The following is a 23,529-nucleotide window of genomic DNA, read 5'->3' on the forward strand; positions in this document are numbered from 1 at the left end:
TCTGTCTCTGTATGAGAGTGTGTGTGTCTGTTCCTCTGTGTATCTGTGTGTGCGTCTCTCTCCCTCTGTGTGTGTTTGTATGTCTCTCTCTCTTTCTCTCTCTCTCTCTCTCTCTTTCTGACTCTTCCTCTGTGTTTATTTGTTTATTTATTTATTTATTATTTAGATTTGTATACCGCCCTTCTCCCGAAGGACTCAGGGCGGTGCACAGCCAGATTAAAATACATACAATACAAAATTTAAAATAATTTAAAACAGAATTAAATCCAATTGGCTTCCCGAAATGTTTAAAACCCATTACCCTTAAAATAACCCTTTTAAAATTTTAAGCCAGCCCAGCTTGCTGGAATAGGAAGGTCTTCAAAGCTCAACGGAAGGTCCGGAGGTCCGGGATTAGTCGTATTCCTGGGGGTAGCTCGTTCCAGAGGGCGGGTGCCCCCACAGAGAAGGCTCTCCCCCTGGGGGTCGTCAGTCGGCATTGCTTGACCGACGGCACCCTAAGGAGGCCCTCTCTGTGGGACCGAATTGGCCGGTGGGAGGTTATCGGTGGCAGAAGGTGGTCTCACAAATAGCCGGGCCCTAAGCCATGGAGCGCTTTAAAGGTGAGAACCAATACCTTGAAGCGCACCCGGAAGACCACCGGGAGCCAGTGCAGCTCGCGCAGGCAAGGTGTCACATGGGAGCGCCAAGTCGCTCCCAAAATTACCCGCGCGGCAGGATTCTGGACCAGCTGGAGCTTCCGAGTGTTCCTCAAGGGGAGCCCCATGTAGAGAGCATTGCAGTAGTCCAGGCGAGAGGTGACGAGGGCATGAGTGACCGTGCATAGGGAGTCCCGATCCAGAAAGGGACGCAACTGGCGTATCAGGCGAACCTGATAAAAAGCCCCCCTGGCCACGGCCGTCATATGTTCTTCTAAAGACAGCCGTGCATCCAGGAGGACGCCCAAGTTGCGAGCCCTCTCCGTGGGGGCCACTGACTCGCCCCCAATAGCCAGAGTTGGCGCCAGCTGGCTATATCGGGACGCCGGCATCCACAGCCACTCGGTCTTGGAAGGGTTGAGTCGAAGCCTGTTCCTCCCCATCCAGACCTGCACGGCCTCCAGGCACCAGGACATCACTTCAAGGGCATCGTTGGGGTGGTCTGGGGTGGAGATGTACAGCTGAGTATCATCAGCGTACAGATGGCATCGCACCCCAAATCCACGGATGATCTCGCCCAGCGGCTTCACATAAATGTTGAACAGGAGAGGCGAGAGGACCGACCCTTGCGGTACCCCACAAACAAGGTGCCTCGGGGTTGACCTCTGCCCCCCTGCCAACACGGACTGCGACCGGTCAGAGAGATAAGAGGAGAACCACCGTAAAACGGTGCCTCCCACTCCCAACCCCTCCAGCCGGCGCAGCATGATACCATGGTCGATGGTATCAAAAGCCGCTGAGAGATCTAATAGGACCAGGACAGAGGAACAACCCCTGTCCCGAGCCCTCCAGAGATCATCAGCCAACGCGACCAATGCCGTTTCCGTGCTGTACCCAGGCCTGAAGCCGGACTGGAACGGATCCAGATAGACAGCTTCATCCAGGTACTGTGGGAGCTGTCGCGCAACCACACTCTCGACAACCTTCGCCACAAAGCGAAGGTTGGAGACAGGACGGTAGTTTGCCAAAACAGCCGGATCCAGAGAAGGCTTCTTGAGGAGGGGCCTCACCACCGCCTCTTTCAAGGCGGGAGGTAAGACATCCTCACTCAGAGAAGCATTAATGATCCTCTGGAGCCAGCCTCGTGTAACCTCCCGGGTAGCCAGCACCAGCCAGGAGGGACACGGGTCCAATAAACATGTGGTTGCGTTCAATCTCCCCAGCATCCTGTCCACGTCCTCGGGAGTCACAGGATCGAACTCCTCCCAGATGACATTCTCAAGACCCACCTCAGACACATCGCCTGAACCCACCCAGTCAGAGTCCAAGCCGTCCAGAATCTGAGTGATTTTATCGTGCAGATAACATGCAAAATCCTCAGCGCGCCCTTGCAAGGGGTCTTCCCGCAGTCCCAGATGGAGAAGGGAGCGGGTCACCCTAAACAAGGCGGCTGGGCGATTATCTGCCGATGCGATAAGAGCGGAGAAGTAATTACACTTTGCCGCTTTTATCGCCACTAAGTAGGTCTTGATATAAGACCTAACTAGTGTTCGGTCAGATCCAGAACGACTAGCCCTCCAACTACTCTCTAGGCATCTTTTCCGGCGCTTCATCTCCCTCAGCTCCTCGGAGAACCAAGGAGCTGGGCCGATTTGGCGCCGGGTCAGAGGCCGCAAAGGCACGACCCGATCTAAAGCACCAGCGGCCGCCCTGTGTGTGTTTGTCTCTCTTCCACTCTCTCTCTATTTGTGTGTGTGTGTGTGTATGTCTCTTTCTGTGTCTCTCTCTTCCTCTGTCTGTTCCTCTCTCTCGCTCTTTCTCTGAGTGTGTGTCTCTCTCTCCCTCAGTGTGTGTCTGTGTGTGTCTTCCTCTCTCTCTCTCTGTGTGTCTTCCTCTGTCTGTTCCTCTCTCTCCTTGTGTGTGTCTGTGTGTTTCTCTCTCTCTCTGTTTGTGTGTCTCTTCCTCTCTTTTTCTGTGTGTGTGTTTGTGTGTCTCTGTGTCTTCCTCTGTTCCTCTCTCTCCCTGTGTGTGTCTCTCTCTCTTCCTCTGTCTCTCTCTCTGTTTGTGTGTGTGTCTCTTTCTCTGTGTGTCTCTCTTCCTGCCTGTTCCTCTCGCTCTTTCTCTGAGTGTGTGTGTGTGTCTCTCTCCCTCAGTGTGTGTTTGTGTGTCTGTGTGTCTCTCTTCCTGTCTGTTCCTCTCTCCCTGTCTGTGTCTGTGTCTCTTCCTCTCTCTCTCTCTGTTTGTGTGTGTGTGTCTCTGTGTGTCTCTCTCTTCCTCTGTCTGTTCCTCTCTCTCCCTGTGTCTGTGTGTCTCTTCCTCTCTCTGTGTGTGTTTGTGTGTGTCTCTCCCTCTCTCTGTGTGTCTCTTCCTCTGTCTGTTCCTCTCTCTCCCTGTGTGTCTGTGTGTGTGTCTCTCTCTCTTCCTCTCCCTCTGTGAGTGTGTGTGTGTGTGTGTGTCTGTATCTCTCTCTCTTCCTCTCTCTCTCTCTCTGTTTGTGTATGTGTGTCTCTCTCTTCCTCTGTCTGTTCCTCTCTCTCGCTCTTTCTCTCTCTGGGTGTGTGTGTCTCTCTCTCTCCCTCAGTGTGTCTCTGTGTGTCTGTCTCTCTCTGTGTGTCTCTCTTCCTATCTGTTCCTCTCACCCTGTGTGTGTGTGTGTGTGTGTGTGTGTCTTCCTCTCTCTCTCTCTGTTTGTGTGTGTGTGTCTCTCCCTCTCTCTCTCTCTCTCTGTCTCTTTTCCTCTGTCTGTTCCTCTCTCTCCTTGTGTGTCTGTGTGTGTGTGTCTCTCTCTTCCTCTGTCTGTTCCTCTCTCTCTCTCTCTGTGAGTGAGTGTGTGTGTGTGTGTGTGTTTGTTTTCCCAACTCAGAAACCGGGCGGGCCAGGCTCAGCCGACTGGCCCCCGCAGCTCTTACCAGGGACTCCACCTGGGCTGGTCAAACAGGTTTGGGAGTCCAAAGGACAAAAAGCTAGAAAATCGAAGTTGCGCACTTGACAAACTTGCGGAAGAGCTGCCCGGGCGGGGAGTTCCTGGCACCTAAAGCCGCTCTGGTTTATTCCCCCTTTCCCCCCCCCCTCCACACACACATACATCCCGGGGTGAAAAAGCAAGCGTGCAAGGTGTGAGAAAAGAGAACCAGGTAAAGGACCCAGGATTTCTCTCCATCTCCCCGGTAAGTTTTCTAACCAGCAACTTTAATTTGGCTTCTCTCACACTTTTCTTCTGGTTTTTCCTCCTAAATGCCGTCAGATCCTTCCTGGGGCTCAACCGGTTGGGTTTCTGCCTGCTTGGCTTTTTTTGGCCGCTCAGCCTGGTGTGACACCGCTGATTCACGTCGTTTTAGCGTGAATCGTTCCGTGTGTTGTGCAAATCCAGAAAGTTGGTTGATCCAGTAGCCAAGTTAAGTGTGTAAACCCAACTGAAATACAGGTAGTCCTCGACTTACACTAAAGTTCATTTAGTGACCTTTCGAAGTTGCGCCGCTACTGGAAAAAAAAAAGACTTATGAACATTTTTTCACACTTATGACCGTCTTCGCGATTCATGGGATCAAAATTCAGACGCTTGGCAACTGACTCGTATTTATGACGGGCACAGCGTCTCCCTGAGTCACGTGATCCGCTTTTGTGACCTTCTTGTCAAGCCAAGTCGATGGGGAAGCCAGATTCACTTAACAACTGTGTGACTCACTTAACAACGGCAGCGATTCACTTAAAACAAACACAGCAAGGAAAGTCGTAAAATGGGGCAAAACTTTTCACTTAGCCACATAAACGTTGGGGGATCAATTGTGGCCATAAGTCAAGGACTATCTGTACTTTCACTGCCCCCTCCCCCAACCTGATGAGGAGGGGAGCTGAAATACTACACTGGTGTGTAGTTGTATAGTTACTTTCTTCAATTGCAGTCAGTTGGGTTTGCTGCATTTTGCTACATAACTTAACTTTTTGCTTCCTTTTCTGTGTTGGGTTCACATATAATGGATATTTTTTTTAAAAAATGTAACCACGACAGCTTGTTTGCACATCGTGTTAGGCCAGAACAGAGTTCCTTAATAGTAGTTTGTCTGGATTCCTACTTTATGTAGTTTGCTTAGCCATGCTTAGCATAAATAAGCCACAATTGGATGTGGCTGGATGCACGCAGCCAACTAATCTACGTTTAAGATACCATGCATAGGTTGGTGCGACATGCTACATACCGTAATAAACCTTGACATTTTTGTGCCTTTGTGTATAAATACAAACAGATCCAGAATTATGAAGTCGAGCAACTTAAAGTAACACTCCACACATCTAATGAAGTAAATCCTAATTGACGGAAAAGTTTAACCCAATTCTACAACAGTTAAGTTGGGGGTTAGACTACCAGTAGCAGGAAATCACATTTGATGAAGTAGAGTGAAGTTTATAAAACTTGGGTCTGTTTAATAAAACGTGTTACTAGGTTTGACAAAGGAGCGGTTACGGGCCTCCGGGTTTTTATAGCAGGAGGCAAATTCTGTTGGATATCGAAATGAGGATAAGGGCCAAAAACCAGCTTATTATTTAGTTTAGTTTAGTTTAGTTTAGTTTATTTGATTTGTATACCGCCCTACTCCCGAAGGACTCAGGGCGGTGAACAGCCAAACAATAAAATACATAAATACAAAAAATTTAAAAACCAGATAAAATCAAATTAAATCATTTTGGCCCGGACAGATTAAAACACCCCAATAATTTAAAAACAGATTAAAATTTACATATTAAAAGAGGGAGGAGATTAGGCCAAGCCCGCTTGATGGAATAAAAAGGTCTTCACAGCGCGGCGGAAGGTGCGCAGATCTGGGATCCTCCGTATCTCTGGGGGGAGCTCATTCCAGACGGTAGGTGCCCCCACAGAGAAGGCTCTCCCCCTGGGGGCCGCCAGCCGACACTGTTTGGCTGACGGCACCCGGAGGAGTCCCTCTCTATGAGAGCGTACTGGCCGGTGGGAGGCTATTGGTGATAGCAGGCGGTCCCGTAGATAACCAGGTCCTAAGCCATTTGGATGTGGAAGTTGAAAAAAAACATCTCAAAAGAAACCTGTGACAAACCAAAGAAGCTTTTTTTCCCAGAGGCAACTGGACTTTCTGGTTTTTCTTTGAAGACGTTTCTCTTCTCATTCAAGAAGCTTCTTCAGCTCTGACTGGTTGGTGGGGAAGGATTGATACTCCTTGCAGACGGCTGGTCATTTGCATCCTTTTAGAGGGTCGTTGAGGCCACTTGGAGGTTTCTCTGTGTCCTCAGGGTCACCTGAGTAGTGCAAATGGGGTGTGGAAGGACCCTTTTACCTGAGGACACAGATTTATCTGAGGATACAGAGTAACCTCCAAGTGGCCTCAACGACCCTCTAAAAGGATGCAAATGACCAGCCGTCTGCAAGGACTATCAATCCTTCCCTTCCCCACCAACCAGTCAGAGCTGAAGAAGCTTCTTGGATGAGAAGCGAAACGTCTTCAAAGAAAAACCAGAAAGTAAACAGAATAACAGAGTTGAAGGGACCTTGGAGGTCTTCTAGTCCAACCCCCTGCTTAGGCCCAGTTGCCTCTTGGGGGAAAAAAAACACTTTGAGACAACCACGACCTGGATGGCTGAGAATCTCCCTAGACATCGATGACAAACCCCTTTAATATCGTTGCCAAGGAATTAACCAACATGGTTATTAAATTAACAAGCATCTAACCTAACCTAAAGCACAGTAACAATACACTGTAATTTGTACTTGAGTGTTTCTCAGCCACAGTTATTTTAAGACAACTGAACTTCCAGCCAACACCCTAGAAGGCAGGCTGAAGATACAGAAGGATCTTGACAGACTTGAAAAATGGGGCGCTATCTAACAAAATGAAATTCAAGGGTGAGAAAAGTGAGGTTCTACATTTAGGCAAGAAAAACCAAATGCACAGGTATAGGATAGACCCGTGATGGTGAACCTATGGCACGCGCATGCCACAAGTGGCACGCAAAGCCATATCAGTGGGCACGCGAGTATTGCCCTAGTGTCAGCGTCTCAGCACTGACATAGAAAAGGGAGGATGAAGCCTGAACTTTTGCCTGCTAAATCCCTTTGAAGATTCGGTCTCCTCGGAGATGAGGAGGGGGGGAAACATTCCTGTGAACTGACGCAAAAGGAATCAGGAGAGTGACTTGGAAGATAGCCAATGAGAAGCAGAGAATTGAGGATCGGAAAGGGAGGGATTGGGGGGCAAAGGTCAGTATTGACCGTGAAGAGTCAGGATCAGGTTGCTGTGCTCGAATAAAGAGAAAATTTCCTTAAAGATTGGCAGTTTGGAAGTTCATTTATTTTGAGATAGCATTGAAACCCGCACATGCGCGTGCCGGCCAGCTGATTTTCAGGCCTTCCGGGCCCACCGGAAGCCAGGAAACAGGCTGTTTCCAACCTCTGGAGGGCCTCCAGGATGGGAGTGGGGAAGGCCCATTTTTCGCCCTCCCCAGGCTCCGGAGGCTTTTTTGGAGCCTGGGGAGGGCGAAAAACGGGCCTACCGCGCCCACTGTGCCATCACATGCCAAAAGTGGGGGGAATGTGGGGGAGTTGCGCGCATACGCGGGCACATTGAATTACGGTGTGGGCACATGCGCGTGTCACACACCCCCGCACTCCCCTCACTTTTGGCACGCGACAACAAAAAGGTTAGCCATGACTGGGATAGGTGGTACTTAGCTCAATAGTAGTAACTGTGAGAGGGATCTTGGAGTCCTAGTGGACAACCATTTAGATAGGAGCCAGCTGTGTGCTGCAGCTGCCAAAAAAGCCAACACAGTTCTAGGCTGCATCAACAGAGGGATAGAATCAAGATCACGGGAAGTGTTAATACCACTTTATAAGGCCACACTTGGAATCCTGCATCCAGTTTTGGTCGCCATGATGTAAAAAAAGATGTGGACTCTAGAAAGAGTGCAGAGAAGAGCAACAAAGAGGATTAGGGGGCTGGAGGCTAAAATATACGAAGAACGGTTGCTGGAATTGGGTATGTCTAGTTTAATGAAAAGAAGGACTAGGGGGGACATGATAGCAATGTCCCAATATCTGCCACGAAGAAGTGAGGGTCAAATTATTCTCCAAAGCACCAGAGGGCAGGACAAGGAACAATAGATGGAAACTAATCAAGGAGAGAAGCAACCTGGAACGAAGGAGAAACTTCCTGACAGTGAGAACAATTGACCAGTAGAACATTAAACTAGACCTACCCAATTCCTGCAGACTTTCTTCATATGTTTTAGTCTCCAGCTCCCTAATCATGAAAATTTTTCCTTTTTGCTGCTTCTTGCAGACTTTTGTTCAGCAGGAAGGCCTCAGAGCCACCCTCTCTGTATCCCTTGGCTGTCTCCAAACCAATTTATTTATATTTTTCCATCCCTTTTGCAGCACCGAGAACCGGCCGCACCGTGATTTTTTTTCCCCAGAGCCTCCTCCCGTTCTGGGGAAGAAGGGATGGAGACTGCAAAGATTTAGCAGAAAAAAAGCTCAACAGATACAGAACGAACTTTTTCTAAAACACTTGAAGATGTCGTCCGTTGTTCCTTCAGAAGATTTGGCGATGGTGCCCCTGGGGAAGGACTCGTCCCCTGCTGCCCAGCTGGCCCAGCCTCACACCCAGGAGCCGAGTTCGAATGACCCTGAGGCGACTTTGCCCTGGGACCGAGCCCAACACGACGTAGCAGGCGAGATGCCTGGGGTTTTGGAGACGGACGCCCGGCCGAGCCCGGAAGGGAGCATGAAGGCAGCTGTGTCGGGCTCCGGCGTGGACCATCAAGCTTTCCTGAAGCCTCTGGAGGACGACGAGTACAGTGGGATGCCCGCCGTGGCAGCCCATGCCTTCGTCCCCATCGATCCCCTCTGCATCGAACGCCGTCCCAGGAGCCACAAAAAGCAGGCATGGCAGCTGGAAGTGCCACCGCAGGACAGGGCACCGTGCCAGGAGGAGAAGGGCGACCCCGACCAACACCCCTTCCTCGACCGAGGCTGCTCGGGCTGTTCGCATGACTTCCCCGATCCTGCCGGGGAGCCGTTCCAGAACCCGTGTTGCCGGACAAAGGGCTGCTGCAACTCGGTCAACCTCAAAGCCGTGGCTTCCATGACTACTGCTTTGATCATCTTCCCGGGCTTGATCTACAGCGCCTACGTCTTCCTGCCTTTCGATGTGCCCGTCATGGAGAGCATGAGCGCCCGGCTGGTGTACACACTGCGCTGCGGGGTGTTTGCCACTTTCCCCATCATTTTAGGTGAGCGGAGTCTGCTTGCCATGGAGAAGGTGCCAGGCAGGGGAAGCCGACGTTCATCGTCAGCACAGAGTCCCCTACGTTCATTCCCCAGAGTTGGCGAGAGTGTTAAGGATATTTTTGGCTCATAACTGATGTTATGGGTTATTGAGCAGAGTACCCCTTGAGTATGCACATGAAAGCGGCTGAGAGTCAATGACCACAGTTAATATACTGACACACTGAGTTGTGGTAGTCTTTTACTTTTAGAAGAAAGTAAAGCAAAGTCCAATAACAAGCCAAGTCATACACAGATAAGGCGATAAGTTAAAATATCAATTCAGGGATATTCCAAGTACAAAGTCTTCTTACCAGTTGTTGTCATTACACAATAAAACAGTTCTTCTCGAGTTTCAAACAGGAACAAGTTCAGTATTAAAACATTCAATAAATAGTAGAAAGCAACAAGTAGCAATGATCAAACAGTGATCATGCAGAGAGATCAGGTAGAGAGTAACAGCAAATAAGCAAATAAAATGGTATAGTGTTCTCAAGCCATGATTCAGGCTTCCCCTTAAGTACATTGGCTACAGACCTTAGCCAATCAGGATACAGAATGATGCAATACAGTCTTAAAGCAATATAATACCTTTTGACAAACATGTATTGATAGTTTATATATTGCCTGACCAACTAGTTAGACAATAGCCATTTCCTAACAGAGAGACTCTGTTGAAGCGCTCCACGAGCCAGGAAATCTGCACGCGAAGTTCCAAAAAAAAGCAAAAAAAAATTAAATTAAATTAAAATAATAAAAGCCCCCACAATAATTGCCTTACTGAACGCATTGTGATGCTGGCCATCTTGCCATCTTTGGCCACCAGGAAAGCCAGCTATAAATTCTACAACCAAGTGCCGGTTAGGCTATTTTCCAGATATTCCCCTTTATTTATTTATTTATTTGGAACATTTGTAAGGCTGCCCAACTCAGTGACTCCGGGTAAAATAAAAGCCCCAAATATAAAAATCCAATGAACTCAACCATTTACGATGGCTGCAATGTCCCAGGGTCACGTGGATCGCTCTTTGCGACTTTTCCAGCTGGCTTCCCACAAGCAGAGACAATGCAGGAAGCCAGATTCGCTGAACAACCATGTGTCTCACTTAATGATCGTAGTACAGGTAGTCCTCGACTTACAACCACAATAGAGCCCAACATTTCTGTTGTTAAATTAGACATTTGGCTCCTCCCAGGCCCTCCCTCCCTCCCTTTATTTATATATTATATTCTATATTAATATTATATTCTATTATTCTACTATTCTATTCTATTCTATTCTATTCTAATCTTCTATTCTATTCTATTCTTTTCTAATCTTCTATTCTATCCTATTCTAATCTATTCTAATCTAATCTATTCTAATCTAATATTCTATTCTAATCTATTCTAATCTTCTATTCTATTCTATTCTAATCTTCTATTCTATTCTATTCTAATCTAATCTTCTATTCTAATCTTCTATTCTAATCTAATCTAATCTAATATTCTATTCTATTCTAATCTAATATTCTATTCTATTCTATTCTAATCTAATCTAATATTCTATTCTATTCTAATCTTCTCTTCTAATCTCTTCTGTTCTATTCTATTCTAATGTAATGTAATCTAATCTTCTATTCTATTCTTTTCTAATTTTCTATTCTATTCTATTCTATTCTATTCTATTCTATTCTATTCTATTCTAATATTCTATTCTAATCTATTCTAATCTTCTATTCTATTCTATTCTATTCTATTCTATTCTTCTATTCTAATCTAATCTAATCTTCTATTCTATTCTATTCTAATCTAATCTTCTATTCTAATCTTCTATTCTAATCTAATATATTCTATTCTAATCTAATCTAATCTAATATTCTATTCTATTCTATTCTATTCTAATCTAATATTCTATTCTAATCTAATCTAATATTCTATTCTATTCTAATCTTCTCTTCTAATCTATTCTGTTCTATTCTATTCTAATGTAATCTAATCTAATCTTCTATTCTATTCTATTCTGTTCTGTTCTGTTCTATTCTAATGTAATGTAATGTAATCTAATCTTCTAATTTAATCTTCTCTTCTCTTCTCTTCTCTTCTCTTCTCTTCTCTTCTCTTCTCTTCTCTTCTATCTATTCTATTCTATTCTATTCTATTCTACCCTACCCTACCCTACCCTAATCTTCTCTTCTCTTCTCATCTTCTCTTCTATTCTATTATTGTATTAACTTTATAGGCCACCCATTTTATCTCAAGGTGGGGTTGGACTAGATGACCTCCAATGTCCCTTCCAACTCTGCCTTAAAATAGGCAGCGGGGGTGGATGGGGGGGATGCTGCATCTCCAGCATTTGACTTTCTTTCTTCAGCATCCCTCAAGATCCTGAAACAGCTGGTCTACCAGCCCCCAGAACCTGCATGGCTTTAAGATCCCAGTTGAGTTCTCTAATCTGGCCTTCCAGGAATGTTGGAATGGAATGGAATAACAGAGTTGGGAGGGACCTTGGAGATCTTCTAGTCCAACCCTCTGCTTAAAAGCAGGACACCCTCCCTATACTATACCGGATAAATGGCTGCCTGATCTCTTCTTAAAAACCTCCCGTGATGGAGCACCCACAACTTCTGGTGGCAAGCTGTTCCACTGGTTAATTGTCCTTACTGTCAGGAAGTTTCTCCTTAATTCCAGGTTGCTTCTCTCCTTGATTAGTTTCCATCCGTTGTTTCTTCTCCTGCTTTCAGACCCCCGTCTTCAAAATAAAGTCAGACCTTCCTTAAAGACGATGGGAATTGCCCCCCCAACCTCTTTGGAATTCTGCCTCAGGTGCAGAATTATCTCCTTGGGGACAGGGGTGAAATCTACTTACCTTCCCTACCGCAGGGGTGAAATGCTCCCAGTTCGGACCGGATCACCCGATCCAGTAGCGATGGAGGCGGGTGGTTCGGAAAACCTGTAGCAAAAATCCCTGCCCCCCCCCCATGCCCAGTTGAGCCGCGTGATCATCAGAGGCTTTTTTTTCTTTTCAATGCCTCTGACAATCCAAGCTGAGTTGCCTGATCGTCAGAGGCACTTAAAAGAAAAAAAGCCTCTGACGATCAGGCAATTCAGCTGGGATCAGAGCCTTTTGAAAGCATTTTCTGTGAAGAGGTTGTAGAAAAAATGGTTTTAAAAGTAAAAAAAAAAAAATGGCCACGCCCACCGTCACATTACCCCCCTCCCCACCAAGCCACGCCCACAGAACCGGTAGTAACAAATTTTAGATTTCACCAGGAGGCAAAGTTACTCGCGTCCGTGGCAATCCTTAAGTCACACGTGCCTCCTGGGTGGTGCTAAATGAGTAACAGACGGACTGGTAGCCAGACATCCGCGAGGATCTCCTGGCTTCACACTGCTTTTTTACTGCTTTTTTATTGTTTTAATTGTTTTTAACCTGTAAAAATGAAGTGTTTTAATACTGTGTGTGACCAGCCATACGCTAAATAAATAAATAAATTAGATTTCACCACTGAAATCATCACCTACCGGTTCGAAAGTATGCACGCCGCGCCATCGTCACATGGATTTTGGACCCTCCACGCATCCGCAAAGCCTTCTGTGCATGCACAGAGGGTCAAAAACAGGTTACTTCCTGGTTAAAACCAGGAAGTAATGACGTCCGGGTGGATGGGTGGAGCCTCGCGCTGCCACCACTACCAATTCACACGAACCGGTAGCATCTCACCACTGCCTTGGTAGTCTGAAGGCTAAATCAAAAGATGAATGGCTTAAGGGAACTCGGTATGTTTAGCCTAACAAAGAGAAGGACCAGGGGGTGACCTGATATCACCTTCCGATATTTGAGGGGCTGCCGCAAGGAAGAAAAGCCCCTGAATGCAAGGTAAGAAGTAACAGATGGAAACCAATCAAGGGGAGAAGCAACCTAGAACTAAAGAGAAATTTTCTGACAGTGAGGACAATCAGTGGAACGGTTTGCCTTTGGAAATTGTGGGTTGCCCCATCACTGGAGGCTTTTAAGAAGGGATTGGACAGCCATTTGACCGGCATGTTATAAGACAGTGATGGCTAACCTTTTTGCCATCACATACCAGGAGGAGGGGGAGCGGGGGAAGTCATGCATCTGTCCACAATCATAATTCTATGCGTCCCGCCTCTGCGCATATGTGCATGACCCTGCCCCCGCTCTCCCTGCTCCTGGCATGCGATGGCCCAGTAGGCCCGTTTTTCTCTCTCACCTGGCTCCAGAGACTTTCTAGGAGTCTGGGGAGGGTGAAAACAGCCTTCCCCATCCCTCCGGAGGCCCTCCGGAGGCCCGAAATGACCCGTTTGCCAACTTCCGGTCCCACCGGAAGTTGGCAAATGGGCATTTCGGGCCTCCGGAGGGCCTCCTGTGAGGGGGGGAGGCCGTTTTCACCCTCCCCAGACTCCTAGAGAGGCTCTGAAGGCTAGGGACAGCAAAAAAAAACAAAAAAAACAGGCCTTCCAGTCCCACAGGAAGTTGACAAATGGGCCATTTTCGGCCTCGGGGGGAGGGGGGTGAGGAAGGCCATTTTCGACCTCCCCAGAATCCTAGAGAGGCTCTGGAGGCTGGAGACAGCAAAACAACAGGCCTTCCCCACCAACCCCCGAGGCCCTCCGGAGGCAGGAAACAGCCTGTTTCCCTACTTCTGGTGGGCTCAAAAATCAGTTGGCCGACACACGCATGCCTGCCAGAGCTGAGCTTGCATGCCCATTGATACGGCTATGCATGCCATCTGTGGCACGCATGCCATAGGTTCGCCATCAGAGTTATAAGATCTCCTGCTTGAGCAGGGGGTTGGACTACAAGACCTCCAAGGTCCCTTCCAGCTCTATGATTCAATCAGGTCCCCCCTGAGCCAGCCTTTCTTGACCCCTTCCTCCTGTCCCTCTTCCCCCTGCAGGGATGATGGTTTATGGGGTGTCCCGCCTTTGTGCCTCCTCCCTGCAGCCTTTTGAGGAGCTGAGCCGGGAGGTGGAGATCCATCGGCATTTCGTCTCCCAGTCGGTCGACCTCTTCATTCTTTACTTCTTCAACATCGCTGTCCTTTCCACCTACCTGTCCCAGGAAGGGCTCAAGCTGATCCCGCTGCTGACGGGCCTTTTTGCCATCTCACGGTAAGCCTCTCCTCTCACTTCTGGATCCTTCCTCTGGGTTGGATCCATTTGTCTGGTACAGGGTCTCCTTCTTGAGCAGCGGGTTTCATGCCCTTGTTGGAGCCTGAATCTGCAGAGGAGGAGCCGGAGTTGGAGCTGATGGAGATGGGGTGGGCGGTTTCGTTGGCATGTGGGGAAGAGCAGGCTGAGGCAGCCTAGGGCCCCTCAGGATTAGGACAGTTTGTAGGCAGGGAGGAACAGGGGCAGGATGACTGAGAGAGGGTAAGCAGTGACACGAGAAGTGACGGAGCTCTGGCAGCAAAGACAGCCCCCTCCTGATCCCCGAGCATGGAGAGTGGAGAGAAGGTGGGAACAGCGCAGGCCAATCCAATGATTTGGGAGGAGAGCGCCCCGCCCCTCTTCACAAGGCACACCCAGGGACTGAGATTTAAGGAGACGCTGTGGGGAGAATTTGTCGGGAACAAATGCTGAATTGGTAGAGTTGGGGGTGCTGGTAAAGACATTTGGAATTTGCAACACTGCTTGCTTCTTCCTGACTTCGTGGACTTGGGCTTGTTCCTTACTTTATGGACTCATTGTTTGTTCCTTGGTTCATGGACTCCTTTCTCTGTTCCTTTGCTTTGCTGCACTGGGCAGTCAGAGGCTGCTCTCTCTCTCTCTCTTTATATGTGTGTGTGTGTGTGTACATGCTTTGCTTGGGGACTTGCCAAAAACATGGGAAAGGGGAGTTTGAACTCTCAGCTGGCTGTGTGACTTTCATGCCTTGTCCCGAGTCATCACAGGGTTGGACTAGAAGACCTCCGAGGTCCCTTCCAACTCTTGTTATTCATCCATCGTTTAACCTTGTTTTTCAACCATGGCCCCTTGAAGAAAGGTGGCTCTTCAACTCCCAGAATTCCCCAGCCAGCCTGAGCTGCTTAGACCAGGGGTGGGCAAATATGGCCCCTTTATGACCTGTGGACTTCAACTCCCAGAATTCCTTAGCCAGCTTGGCTGTCTCAGGAATTCTGGGAGTTCAAGTCCACAGGTTGTAAAAGGGCCAGAGTTGCCCACCCCTGACTTAGGCTGAAGTTCTAATATGTTTAAAACAGGCTGGCTGGGGAATTCTGGGAGTTGAAGTCCCACCCCTCTTCAAGGGGCCAATTTTGACAGACAAAAATGTATTGAAATGTGTTCGTCAGACAAATATGTCAGCAGGCTCCTGGTTTTTTAAAATTTTATTTTAAGATTGAAAAAAACCGATTGTTGGGAAACCTCCATCCTGTTGACGGTACAGTTGGTTTAGGAAGTTTTTTAATATATTAAAAGCCTATATATGTTTTCTGAGGTTTTCGCGGGTGTTTGTATATAGGTCTTTGGTTACTCGGGTTTTCTACCGCGTAAAATTGGAGGTTTCTTGGCAATGTTTCGACAAAGTCTCATTCGTCATCTTCAGGCTGGTGTTTTCGGCTTCGTGCTTCTAGGAGCAATGTGTGTGATCGCAGCTGTTTCTTCCTTTTAACTGCCATTGGGGGTGTGAACTGATTGGGTGGGAGCCCAGACTGACACCCACCATGAAGAGGTGGCACGGCCACGAACACGAAGCCAAACAACAGCAACACAGCTCACCAGCTCAAATCCCCCTGCTACTCAGACTAACCCGAGCACAACCAAGCCCCCACCTAAACAAAACACACACCCAGCCAATCAGAGCACAGCCAACCCCCCATCCAATCAGAACACAGCCAAACCCCAAACCAATCAGAAGACACCTCGACCCAATCAGAACACAGCCAAGCTCCTTATATATTTATATATATATTTGGGGCGCTGAAAGGCGAATGGGCAGCCGTTTTTGGTGGCAAAAAGAATCCGATGGGAGTCTGCTGGCATTTTTTTTTTCTAATTCAGATTTTATAACTGGGTGTATTCTTTTGTGAGCTGCAACACCATTCACCAGATACATGTAGTGGCTGGATCAAAGTTTCCCAACTTTGGCAACTTGCAGAAGGGTGGATTTCAATTTCCGGAATTTCCCAGCCAGTTGGGAAATCTCCACTAGGATTTTTCATCGAAGTTAGTGTTATGCAACCTCTGTGCAGATATGAGGGAGGGGTTCCTGGATTTAGAGAAGAGCTGGCATGGCCTGCTGAGGGTTTGTGAGAACCTCTAGCGAAGATTCTGTGCAGTTTGGAGAACCCCCAAATCCCACTCTTGGCTGGCCCTGCCCATCAGTGGTGGGTTGCTCCTGGTTCACACCGGTTCGCCAGAACCGGTAGTAAAAATTTGTAGTAGTTCCGAGAACCGGTAATAACATTGGCTGGCCACACCCCCGAACCGGTCCCCAGCCCGGTCCCCGCTCGCTTACCCCGCCCACCTCATCAGAGGCTTTTTTTTTTTTTTTTTTACTTTTACCTCTTTGGCCGAAAAAATGCTGTTAAAAGTTAAAAAAAAAAAAGCCTCTGATGATCCCATGGCTCAGCTGGGATTGTCAGAGGCTTTTCAAAGCATTTTTTTTACAACCTCTTCAGCCGAAGGGGTGGTAAAAAAAATGCTTTGAAAAGCCTCTGACGATCTCAGCTGATCGGCAGAGGCTTTTCAAAGCAATTTTTTCTGCAATCTCTTAAGGTTGTCGAAAAATGCTTTTAAAAGTAAAAAAAAAAAAAAGTTGGCCACGCCCACCCAGTCACATTACCCCCCAAGCCACCCCGACAAAATAAGCCATGCCCACAGAACCGGTAGTAAAAAAATTTAGAACCCACCCCTTCTGCCCATCTCGAGCTACCGCTCCCAAGAGTCCCCACCTGGCCTGTTTTGGATGCAGGAAAGTGCACAGTGTGCACAGAGACTCAGGGAGGGCAAAAAATGGACCTACCGGAAGTTCATCTTCCTGGCGTGTGCACGCGCACTGGGCGGCTGCTCCCGGTTTGCACCGGTTCACAAGAACCGGTAGTAAAAATTTGTAGTAGTTCCGAGAACCGGTAATAACATTGGCTGGCCACGCCCCTGAACCGGTCCCCAGCCCAGTCGCAGCTCGCTTAACCCGCCCACCTCATCAGAGGTATCTTTTTTCCTTTTTTTTTACTTTTAAAAGCATTTTTTCTACAACTTCTTCAGCCAAAAAAATGCTTTTAAAAGTAAAAAAAAAGCCTCTGATGATCACGCGGCTCAGCTGGGATCGTCAGAGGCTTTTCAAAGTATTTTTTCTACCACCAAGAGGTGGTAAAAAAAATGCTTTGAAAAGCCTCTGACGATCCCAGCTGAGTTGCCTGATCGGCAGAGGCTTTTCAAAGCATTGTTTTCTGCAACCTCTTCAGCTGAAGAGGTGGTAAAAAAAATGCTTTGAAAAGCCTCTGATGATCCCAGCTGAGTTGCCTGATCCGCAGAAGATTTTCAAAGCATTTTTTTCTGCAATCTCTTAAAATTAAAAAAAAAAGTTGGCCACGCCCACCCAGTCACATTACCCACCACCACCAAGCCATGCCCACAGAACCGGTAGTAAAAAAAATTTAGAACCCACCCCTGGGTTCGTCATCACAAGTATAGAGTCTCCAGCTTGAGCAGAGGGTTGGACTAGAAGACCTCCAAGGTCCCGACTCTCTTATTCTTATTCGGTTATCTGTTAACTGGAATTGTTCCTGTGAAATGCAAGCAAGGACTGGAATTTTGATGGGATACCCACAAGGACGCAACGGATGTAACGCTTGGATCCCACCATCATGGCTGCCATTTTGACCGTTTTTCTTTCTCGCCCTTCCAGGCTTCTCTACTGGCTGGCGTACGCCATGGGCCGTTCGTTCCGAGGCTTTGGATTCGGCCTGACCTTCTTCCCCCTGGTCGCCATGTTGCTCTTCAACCTCTACAGCATGTTTCTGCTGGACACGGAGAACTTGTTTGCCGTGAGGAGTCCCAAGGCGGCTTCCCCATTGAAGAAGGAAAAGGAGTTGGACGTCTCCAGGCCCTGGTACTGGGGGTGAAGCTGAGCAGAGCCGCAAGCCAAGGAATATCTCAGTCTTCTCTTTCTGAACCGCTGCTGAGCTCATTTCCACCCTTGGCCGACTGTAGACCCCGAGGTCATGTAGTCTCACCCCGCCTCTGTCCAAACAGCATCCCAGCTGAGAAGACTGGCCGACCTCAGCTCCTCAACTCCTTGGAGAGAAGCCCATCTCTGCTCTGCACCCTTGGAGCCTCGGCCAGCTTATTTAAAAGTCCTTTCTGATCTTCATCTGGGTGCCTTCCTACCACTTGAAGCCATCTTCTGTTCTTGGAAGGAAAGAACCCAAGTCTGGTCCTTCTTCTTTCTTTAGAGACAGGAGGTGGGCTGGCATATTCCATACCCCTTCAATATTTTCCATGAAATTCAATACATTCCCCAATCGAAGAGGAGAATTAGGGGAGACATGCTGGCTATCATCCAGCATTTGAGGGGCTGTCACAAAGAAAGGGGATTTGATTATTAATTAACAATTACTGTATTTTTTTGGACTATAAGACACACTTTTTTGTCTCCCAAAAGGGGGTGAAAGTTTGTGCAATTTATAGCTCGAATATTGCCGAAACTCCATCCACCCGCTGTTTTTTGTCCTCCGCATGCCCCATTTTGGCGCCTTTTTTCCAGCTTTTTCAGGCCCTTTTTCCATGACTTTTTTCAGCCTGTTTTTGAGGCTTTTTGGGGGGGCACTTTTTTTTTTGAAAATTCAAAAAAAAAAAAAAAAACCCTGCTGAAAAAGGCTTCAAAAACAGGCTGAAAAAAGCCTCAAAAACAGGCTGAAAAAAGCCTCAAAAACAGGCTGAAAAAAGCCTCGGAAACGGGCTGAAAAAAAGCCTTGGAAACGGGCCAAAAAAAGGCCCGAAAACGGGGTGTGCAAAGGACCAAAAAAGGCCAGCGATTGGGTGGGGTTTTGGCAATATTCGGTCTATAGGATGCACAGACTTTCACCCCCTTTTGGGAGACAAAAAAGTGCATATAATAGTCTGAAAAAATACAGTAATTGTTAATTAATAATCAACCCTCTCTTCTTTGTGACAGTCCCTCAAACACTGGAAGACAGCCAGTATGTCTCCCCTAATTCTCCTCTTCGATTGGATGGAACAACTTCTCTCCTAGGATTGCGGATGCTCCATTGCTGGAGGCTTTCAAAAATAATCCGGACAGCCGTTTGTCTGAGAAGACTCTTGGCCTGAGCAGAGGGTTGGACTAGAAGACCTCCGAGGTCCCGTCCAGCCTAGGATTCCATGTTCTATGTAAATTGGGTTGTCTTCGCTTCCATTTTCCTGCTCATTCCCCGCGACCTTTTCTGAACCTCTTCCAATTTCTCGGAATCCTTCCTAAACTGTTTCTACAATGGAAGAATGATTGGAAAAACTAGCAACAAGACTAGCAGATATGGCCAAATTAAATGCCTTAATATCGAAGAGAAGAATATGTCTAACATCATTTCTCTCTGGAAACCGCTTCTGGACTTTGTGCTTGAGATAGGAAAAAAATGAATCTTTGATTCGGGGATTTACTGCATATATATTGTTTTTGGTTAGAGAACGGGCATGTAAAATAATGTATGTAAAGCTGGGGCTACAGCAAAGCATTATTATGATGTTCACTCTACTGTTCTGAAAGGAGTCTGAAGTTACAAGTCCCCCCCTTTTTTTTCTTCCTTGATCCTACTATTTTTATTGTCGTCGTATTTTGTACGGCTGATAAGTTTAATAAAATTATATTATCAGAATCCTTTGTAAACGTATTCTCCAAAGCGCCTGAGGGCAAGACAAGAAGCAATGGGTGGAAAGGAATGGCTGGACTTTTTGGTGTGTGACTGCCATTAATTCACAGGAGGTAAATAAAGAGGGGGGTTTTTTGTGACAAGGAGTCTGTTTCTTGTTTCTGCTCAGAACAGACTCTCTACCCTTTTCTTTCTGTTCTATTGAGCTCCCACTCCCACCCACCCCCATCAGCCCCTTCTACCACAAAGATCCTGCAGGAGAAAAATACGGACAACCATGGGATCTGGCAGGGCAAGAACCGTGAACCGCAAACACAAAGCTTTCGCTGCGTCCCCACATAACAGACACAGTTGCCCTTGCTGCCCTTAATAGGGATACTACGGTGGCAGGTCAAGGTAGCTGTGACGACGGTGGTAACTCACATGACCAGGATAATGAAGAACTCGTTTTGGATAGGGGAAAGCGTGAATCGGGTATTACACGTCAGTCACACCAGTAGAGCAAGGTATCCCCAAAAAGAGAAGCCACCGTTTGGTTGGTGATTCACTTGAAAGGGGTGTCGATTTAGGAAAGGATTGTTGTTTCGATGAAGAAAGATGCGTAGGCAGGATGATGGTTCACGGGAAGGCCCCTCGGTGGGAGGGCACCTTGATCAAGGTACCTCAGTGTGAAAGTACCTTGGGGAAGGCACCCTGACTCCATCCAGAAGGCTTCCTTTTATTGTCATTTTACAACTATCATGGCAAAACATTAATCAACGTTTACAGATGCTAATTGGCTAAAGAAAGCTCGTGAAGTCCACATAGATCCCTCGTGTTACCCTCATGTTATTTCCTGTGACAAACAATGCTATGTGCTGAGTTGCATATCTTGATAAAGGGTCCTTTTGCCAGACATTCTGTCTTTACATTTCTGTCTTTACATCTCTGATAGGATTAGGACTATGTGCTGACGTTGTTTACTCAGTGCGGTTTGCCGACAACTGAGGTCACACCATCTCCACAAAGGATGGGTTTGAAAGAGGCCAGGCGTCTGCCAGGTGCTCTTGCCAACAGAGACAAGAAGCCTATTTTTAAGATATTCAAGAACGCCTGTAAGGACCATTGTCAGCGTTCTGAGTAATGTACCCATTCAAAGCAGAACTCCGAGGCAGGTAGATTCCTCCAAGGATATGTTTATTGGATACATCATATCAGCACAGCCGGTGAAAACCAACTCAGTTCCCGCAGTTTTCACCTAATTAAAAGAGTAAAAGTCCCTCCTCCCAGGTGTCACCGGTCAAATTGTCCAATGAAAATGGAAGACAGGCTCCTCTCCTCTTATAAAAGTCACCTGTTTCAATGACCTTGGTTCCCCACAGAAAAACCTTTTTTTTTTTTACTGTTAGCTGGGCTACTACTCCAGTGGTGGGTTGCCCCCGGTTTGGACCGGCTTGCAACAACTGGTAGTAAAACCGGTGGGAGGCTCCGCCCACTGCCTCAGATGTCATCACAGGCGATCTGCGCATGCGTAGAAGCTTGGTGCACGCGTGATCCTGTTGTGAACCGATAGTAAAGGTAAGTAGAACCCATCCCTGATCTACTCCCCCCTCCCTTCCCCAACTCAAGGCTTCCTGGCAACTATGAGGCAGCACAAGATGGCTTCAGCCAGGTTCGTTTCAGAGTTGACCTGTGATGTTGATGCTGGGGGCCTGCGGCGCCCCTACTGGTGAAAATGGAGCGATTGTTGGGATAAAATTGAGGCCAGCTGGAGGTGGGGATCCGTGAAGGGGGATGAGTGGGCAAGCAAAGGAGTTCAGCCATGCCCAAGGGCAGAGCCCTGAAAGATGCATTTTTTTGGGGGGGGCACCTCTATGCAAGAATGTTTCCGTCCACCCGGCTGCAATTTTTTCCGAGAACCACTGCCCATCCTCAATCCTTTGACTTCAAAACCCCACAAGAAGCATGCTGTCAAAACCACCATGGCTAGCAAGTCCAGTGCTCATGACCTAACCCAAGAAAAACTTCCCCAACCTCCCCACCTTCCTTCTCCCCTCTCCCGTAATCCTCCAGTAAAGAAAGCCAAGGGCAGCATAGAATTCCCCCAAGAAAAACCTCCCCAAAACTTCCACCAGTGAGTCTAGCGGTCTGTCAAGGAAGAAATCCAAGAGCAGTAAGCACCGTGCTGCACAAAGACCATGTGACCCTGCCCTCTCTTAGCCCCCTGCCACAATCTCGCACCGCTCCTGACACCTGGAGGCCTTCGGCTCCTGCATGCTCCCCCAGTGATCCTCCGCCCAATCTGTCTCACTGCAATGCCCAACAAAATCTCCTGCAACGCCAAACTCCACATTCAAAAGTCTGAAAAGCTACGCCTGGTCTGACATAGGACTCTCAGAAATACCTCCAAGCTGGCCACCCACTATACCACACACCTCACCCCCATCACACAGCTTTTAGGCTTCGGAAGACCACAGCTGAGGGGCTGCTGAACAGAACACAACGACCATTGGAAGCAGCCATTAGCCCCTAAGCAGTCTTAGGCCTTAGCGCAAAGGGAACCCTTCGGGGCTTGATCTGGACAGGGGCTACCTGGGGATCTAGGTTAAACGTGATGGGGGACCCCTTGCACTTGCCTAGTTCGCCGTTAAACACTTCCGTGAACTTTTTCATCAGGTCCTCTTCCCAGGCATCGTCTCCGATGTGGTCGATGCCGGTAATTGCCAGTCCCAATGGCTCAAACCATTCCATGCCCAATAGGCTGGGTCCGTCTCTGTCCACTATTGTGAGGGGCAGTTTACCTTTAAAGTTCTTGTAGGAGACATTGAACATGCCGATGCCCACTACAGGAATTCGGTGTCCCTGGTAATCGATGAGCGTCAGGCGTTGCCATTTGAGTTCGCGGGTCGTGATGTGTGGCAGCAGTTTCTTTATTGTCGTGAGGGTTCCAACGATAGGCAGGATACCGAGTCCACCTCCAATTTGCAGGGTCTCCCTTCGATGAGGACGGTCACCGCCATCTTGTTCGCCTTTCCCGCACTGGCGTGGCCGACCACGATGGTCTGATGTGTCTCGCCTCGGTCTGCCCTGTGGTCCTCGTTCCTCTGGCCTCGTCCGAACGGTTGCTTCCTTCCTCTGGCCTGGAACTTTCTGTTATTCGTTGGTGAACAGGAAGGTCTGGTCCTTCTGGAAACTGGATGGGATGCCCTGCAAGCTCTTGCTATGTGCCCTTTCTTCTCACATCTCTGGCAAATAGCATCCCGGAACCTGCACTTGGCCCATGGATGGTTGCCTTCGCATCCCGAACACCAGGTCTCTTTTTTCCCTTGTTGCCTCTCTTTACGTTCGGATCGGAGGTGATGGACTTCATCTTCCTCTTCCTCCTCTTCCGATTCCGACTCCACTTTCTCATAGTGCATGGATGCCTCATCCTTCACTGGCGGTCTGTTTTTCATCTTTTTCATAGCCACCGTCGATTTCTGGGATGCCTCAGTTGCTGATGCCTCTTTCAGAGCCTCCTTGAATGTAACCTGAGGCCTGGCTAGCAACCTGCTCTGCAATGTGAGGTCTCTCAGTCCCAGCACCAAACGATCCCTCATCGCCTCTTCCAAATTCAAGAAGTCACATGCGGCGACTATCTCTCTTAATGTTGCCACGAATGCACTGATTGACTCTCCCTCTCTCTGGTCCCTCCGGTAAAACTCATGCCTTCTTACCAGAGAGGATGCTTGTGGCACATAGTGCGTCTTTAGTATTTCTTGTAGCGTCGTCCAGGTCATTGTTCTCAGGTTGGCTGGGGCGGCGA

General features: G+C 47.9%; 1 protein-coding gene across 1 annotated transcript; it reads left to right on the forward strand.

The window, feature by feature from the left end:
• The first annotated feature begins 2,413 nt into the window (after window positions 1-2,413).
• Window positions 2,414-19,751, forward strand: TMEM79 (transmembrane protein 79). The gene is made up of 4 exons (XM_087881142.1): window positions 2,414-3,805; window positions 8,041-8,897; window positions 13,833-14,046; window positions 17,786-19,751. The coding sequence occupies exons 2-4, from the start codon at window positions 8,180-8,182 to the stop codon at window positions 18,000-18,002; spliced, it is 1,149 nt and encodes a 382-aa protein (XP_087737268.1). The 5' UTR covers window positions 2,414-3,805; window positions 8,041-8,179; the 3' UTR covers window positions 18,003-19,751.
• Window positions 19,752-23,529: the final 3,778 nt, after the last annotated feature.

This window comes from Pantherophis guttatus, chromosome 18 (assembly GCF_059756535.1).
Source record: "Pantherophis guttatus breed Tessera chromosome 18, ASM5975653v1, whole genome shotgun sequence".
Lineage (NCBI taxonomy): Eukaryota > Metazoa > Chordata > Lepidosauria > Squamata > Colubridae > Pantherophis > Pantherophis guttatus.